General features: G+C 29.1%; 1 protein-coding gene across 1 annotated transcript in view; it reads left to right on the top strand.

Moving 5' to 3' along the window:
• LOC108573830 (exportin-7) overlaps positions 1–5124 on the top strand; it is a 9786-nt gene extending 4662 nt beyond the window's left edge. Inside the window, exons 2-14 of the mRNA XM_017936308.1 lie at positions 91–257; positions 328–552; positions 642–1512; positions 1610–1895; positions 1968–2112; positions 2196–2343; positions 2421–2580; positions 2670–3072; positions 3151–3313; positions 4383–4460; positions 4540–4730; positions 4815–4942; positions 5016–5124. Coding sequence (XP_017791797.1) covers positions 91–257; positions 328–552; positions 642–1512; positions 1610–1895; positions 1968–2112; positions 2196–2343; positions 2421–2580; positions 2670–3072; positions 3151–3313; positions 4383–4460; positions 4540–4730; positions 4815–4942; positions 5016–5124 — 3074 coding nt within the window. The remainder of the gene's footprint in view (positions 1–90; positions 258–327; positions 553–641; positions 1513–1609; positions 1896–1967; positions 2113–2195; positions 2344–2420; positions 2581–2669; positions 3073–3150; positions 3314–4382; positions 4461–4539; positions 4731–4814; positions 4943–5015) is intronic.
• The last annotated feature ends 472 nt before the right edge of the window (positions 5125–5596 follow it).

The following is a 5596-nucleotide window of genomic DNA, read 5'->3' as shown; positions in this document are numbered from 1 at the left end:
AGGCTTGACATACGTAAACATACTTGTTAATCTACAAGATGAAAGAGATATTTAGATTTTTTAGAGTTAATAAGTATAATTTTATTTCAGGAAATTACATTCTCAACTACTTAGCAACTCAACCAAAGTTACCAAACTTTGTGATACAAGCTCTGGTTACATTATTTGCCAGGATATCAAAGTTTGGTTGGTTTGATATTGATAAAGATGAATATGTTTTTAGAAATGTGGTCAGTGATGTTACAAAATTTCTCCAGGTTGGTTATCATTATCTTAGTTTTAAAATGTTTAATTTTCATGATTTTATAATATTTTGATACATTATAGGGATCAGTGGAACATTGTATGATAGGAGTTCAATTAGTTTCTCAACTGACTTGTGAAATGAATCAAGTATCAGATGCAGATGCAAACAGATCTATTACAAAACATAGAAAAATTGCCAGTCACTTCAGAGATACACAACTTTTTGAAATATTTAGGTTATCATGTACTTTATTAAGTACAGCTCGAGAGAATTGTAAAAATTTAAATTTTAATGATGAAGCACAGGTATGTTCTTTACTTCTTTCTTACTTTATTAATAAAAAAGCATAAATAATATTTCATGTTTGTTTATATGATGTTTCTTTTTTATTTAGCATGGTCTGATCAGACAACTTTTAAAACTTGCACAAAATTGTTTGACATTTGACTTTATTGGAACATCAACAGATGAAAGTTCCGATGATCTTAGTACAGTACAAATTCCAACTTGCTGGAGACCTGCATTTTTGGATTTTACATCACTGAAACTTTTCTTTGATTTATATCATAATTTACCTAATACATTGTCATCTTTGGCCCTTTCATGTTTGGTCCAAATAGCATCTGTTAGAAGGAGTTTATTTTCAAATCCAGAGAGAGCACAATTTTTAACACATTTAGTTAGTGGTATAAAACACATATTGCAAAATCCTCGGGGTCTGAGTGATCCTGAAAATTATCATGAATTTTGTAGACTATTGTCAAGGTTAAAAAGTAATTTTCAACTTGGAGAATTAGTTTTAGTCAAAGATTATCCAGGAGCTATACAATTAATTGCAAAGTTTACAATCCAAAGTTTACAGATGTGGCAATTTGCACCAAATAGTTTGCATTATCTTCTAACTTTATGGCAAAGGATGGTATCATCTATGCCTTATGTAAAAGCAGGAGATCCACATCTGTTAAATACGTACACTCCAGAAATTGTAAATGCATATATTACTTCAAGACTTGAATCAGTTGCAGTAGTAGTTAGAGAACGTTTGGAAGATCCACTTGATGATTTAGGAATAGTTTATCAACAATTGGAGCAAATATCTGTAATTGTAAGGTGTGAATATCAAAAGACATGCACTTTGTTAGTGCAACTTTTTGACCAGGCTGCTACAACATACCAAGAATTAATGACACAAACAGCATCTCCAACTCAACAAATGGATATTACTATACAAGAGGGTCAGCTTACTTGGCTTGTATATATTATAGGTAGGAAAATAATTTGTAGGTGAAAAAATACAGTAAACACAAGTAAAGTAAAATCTATGTTAAGTGTAAATTATTTCATTTAATATTTAAAAAATAGGTGGTGTTATTGGTGGAAAAATAACATTTAACAGCAATGAAGAGTATGATGCAATGGATGGTGAATTGGTTTGCAGAGTACTCCAATTGATGAATTTGACTGATTCAAGACTTGCACAAGGTGGCTGTGAAAAATTGGAGTTAGCAATGTTGAGCTTCTTTGAACAATTTCGTAAAATATATGTAGGTGATCAAGTTCAAAAAAATTCTAAAGTATACAGAAGACTGTCAGATGTTTTGGGGGTTAATGATGAATCTATGGTACTTGGTATTCTTATTCGTAAAATGTAAGTAAAATTAAACTCATAGAAATATTATTTGAATTATTTGAAAGTTTTTAAATTAAACACTATTTACAGAATAACAAATCTCAAGTATTGGGGTCGTAGTGAACAAATTATTTCAAAAACATTACAATTATTAAATGATTTATCTGTGGGTTATAGTTGTGTTCGTAAACTTGTAAAATTAGAAGAAGTACAATTTATGCTCAATAATCACACTGTATGTATATATAATTGTATATAAAATTTCAATATAAAAAATGAAGAAGGAAACACTGTATACATCTTTTTCTTTATTAATAGAGAGAGCATTTTCCATTTTTGGGAAATAATGTTGCTATAACAGAAATGCGTTGTAGATCGATGTTCTACACATCTTTGGGTAGATTATTAATGGTAGATCTAGCAGAAGATGAGGAAAGGTTTCACACTTTTATGTTACCTTTAACAAGTATGAAAGTTATCCATCTATACTTTACAGTTTAATAACATTTATTTAATATTCACATTTACGTTTTTTGTTTATAGGTGCATTTGAAAGTTTGGGACAATTAATTGGTGCTGCTGATCCTTCACTGTTTGCAGCGGATGAAGCAAAAAAAGCACTGATCGGTTTAGCAAGAGATTTAAGAGGCTTAGCTTATGCATTCAACACAAAAACATCATACATGATGCTCTTTGATTGGATGTATCCTTTCCTTAAAGTATGACCTGATAGATGAACAGATAAGAATTCACTCAAAACGATAAATATAAAGTACCTTAATTTATATGTAGATATCCTAATTATACGCCCATTTTATTACATGCTGTGGAATTGTGGCATTATGAACCACAAGTTACTACGCCCGTCCTAAAATTATTTGCCGAATTAGTACAAAATAGGAGTCAACGATTACATTTTGATGCATCTTCTCCAAATGGAATTTTATTATTTCGTGAAGCTAGTAAAGTAATATGTAGTTATGGTAATCGTATATTAAACGTTGATGTTCCAAAGGATCAAATATATCCCTTAAAAATTAAAGGAATAAGCATATGCTTCAGTATGTTAAAAGCAGCTTTATGTGGAAGTTACGTAAATTTTGGCGTGTTCAGATTATATGGCGATGAAGCATTGGATAATGCGCTTAATACTTTTGTAAAATTACTTCTCAGTATACCACAAAGTGATTTATTGGTATGCATTAGTTGATTCTTGTTATATTTATTGATACATAAATATAATGTTTTTATAGCTTAATATTGTTTTTCATAGGATTATCCGAAGTTATCTACAACATACTTTGTGTTACTCGAATGTTTGGCACAAGATCATATGGTGTTTCTTTCCACCTTGGAACCCAGAGTTTTCTTGTACATTTTATCAAGCATCAGTGAAGGCCTTACAGCACTAGGTGCGCAAAAAGACTCCTACACAGGTCTGTGCGGCTGATTCTATTTTACTATCATTCTCTTATCCTCTATGCCATGCCATGGGGTTATAAGTCCCAAATCACTTAGATCAATACTTTTTTTCTACGAAAGTGTTTCTCAAATATTTCTGAATGACTGTAATTAAAGTATAGAAACCTTAATTACAATGAAACACATGATTTAATAATGACTTTAACATTCCTTGAAACATTTTTACTCAAATTTTATGAAATTTTATTTACCAAAAATACGTAAATGTATCTCGTATTATGCATGTATCGATTCTTATTGGAGAACTTTATTATAATTTTATAATCACTGATAAAGTATGGAAGAAACCAGATAAAGGATTAGTTATTGAGGATGTTTAATTTTGTTTATGTTTATTTGCTTTTTGCATTGTTGCTTGGAATGTAAACTTGCATTTAGGTATACTAGTTACTGCTATAGTTTGAAAAGTACCAGAACAAACATGTATGCTGAGTAATTTTTATGCATATAAAGAGAATGATTGAATCATTAAAATAATATAGGCAATGAGAGGATTGGAGTTTGTAGAATCTAGACCCTAATTGCTACTATTTTACTGCTTTTTAAAAATTTTTATTCGTATTTTTAGTACAATATCGTATTAAACGATTCATAAATTTTGTATTCCTTTAAAATTAAATTACATAGTGGGTCTAGCACACATAGTCAGCCGCACAGCTGGCATGCTACTAAAATATATTACTATTCATAATTATATGTTCTTAAGTTACTAATTTACTAATCATTATGTGTTGTTTTTATGTTTTATGCTTTTCTTTCTGAATTACTTTTTCATTTATTTTACTAATTAATAATAATAAAAAAATTTTAATTTTTTATGATTTAACTAATCTTCTGAAAAATTAAGCAACATATGAAATGAATAAATAATTTTGCAGAACACACATTTTCTGCAAGGTAGGTCATTATATTAAGTTTCACAATATAGCTGGTCATGTTCATCTGTGTTTTTGTTGTCTTTTTTCAGTTACACTTGTTTAATAGTATATAATGTAAAATGAAAATAACAAAACTTTATTGCAGATACAACGGTCTGTACTGGTTGCTGTGCAACACTTGATCATATTGTGACTTACTTGTTTAAACAACTATATCAGAAAGGTATCATCTATTTAATAGTAATTATTTCATGTATGCACATTAGTGAGTATTTGAATACAACATGTACCCTTTTTATCAGGGGGATATCCAGGAAGGAAAAATACTGTTGTTCCTGGAGGTGGAGACTTATTCCTACAAGTTTTAAAACAACACCCTGAAATTCTCCAGCAAATGTTAAGTACTGTTTTAAATGTGATAATGTTTGAAGATTGTAGAAATCAATGGAGTATGTCACGTCCTCTTTTGGGATTAATTCTTTTAAATGAAGAAGTAAGTGTAAAAAATCTCTTATTTTATTCTTTAGAAATTGAAAAAACATTTTATAATTTTACATTTAATTATTTATCGTTACAGTATTTTAATCAGTTACGAGAAAATATTATTAGAAGTCAACCAGTTGATAAGCAAGCAACAATGGCTCAGTGGTTTGAAAATTTAATGGAAGGGATTGAAAGAAACTTACTCACAAAAAATAGAGATAGGTAAGAAAAAACGAGTAGCAAATGCATATGATTATGTATTTTTATATGATTTTATACATATTGTTTCTTTCAGGTTTACACAAAATTTATCATTGTTTAGAAGAGATATAAATGATACCTTAAAAGGACCTAACACAACTGCAAATCCTATCGGTGATATGATGACCTTAACCTTCAATTAGATTCTCCTAGGTTCTTGCCTGCCAAATGCTTGAATATGTGTGCGAGTGAAACTATAAATTATGGTGGATTTAAAATTATGATTTTAGATGAGTATAAAGATAATAAATTAAGCACTGTTGTTTTACAGAAGCATTATTGTTTGGCTTCCTATTCTTTTGTAACTTTAATATTTTCTCTTAAATTTTCTTTTTATATCATATAGGTATCTCAAAATTTGTATGTACTTCGTCCCAAATTTACAGACAGGAAAGACCAGATCCTTTTTATTACCTTTATACTCCTGCCATTTTGATTTAATACAATATTAGAACATAAATATTCTTGCACATATATTAAGTACAAAGAGTGATTGGCAATAAATATATTAAATTTCATAAATCGACACAATGCATATCGAATAATTTTATATGGGTAAATTGATCGATTTTATTTTAGTTGCCTTTTGCAAGCATTTAAAATATTATAAATTTA

This window comes from Habropoda laboriosa, unplaced genomic scaffold (genome assembly GCF_001263275.1).
Source record: "Habropoda laboriosa isolate 0110345459 unplaced genomic scaffold, ASM126327v1 scaffold111, whole genome shotgun sequence".
In the NCBI taxonomy this organism is placed as follows: domain Eukaryota; kingdom Metazoa; phylum Arthropoda; class Insecta; order Hymenoptera; family Apidae; genus Habropoda; species Habropoda laboriosa.
Note: the sequence above shows the minus strand (reverse complement) of the source record. Positions and strands in the feature narration are given on the sequence as shown.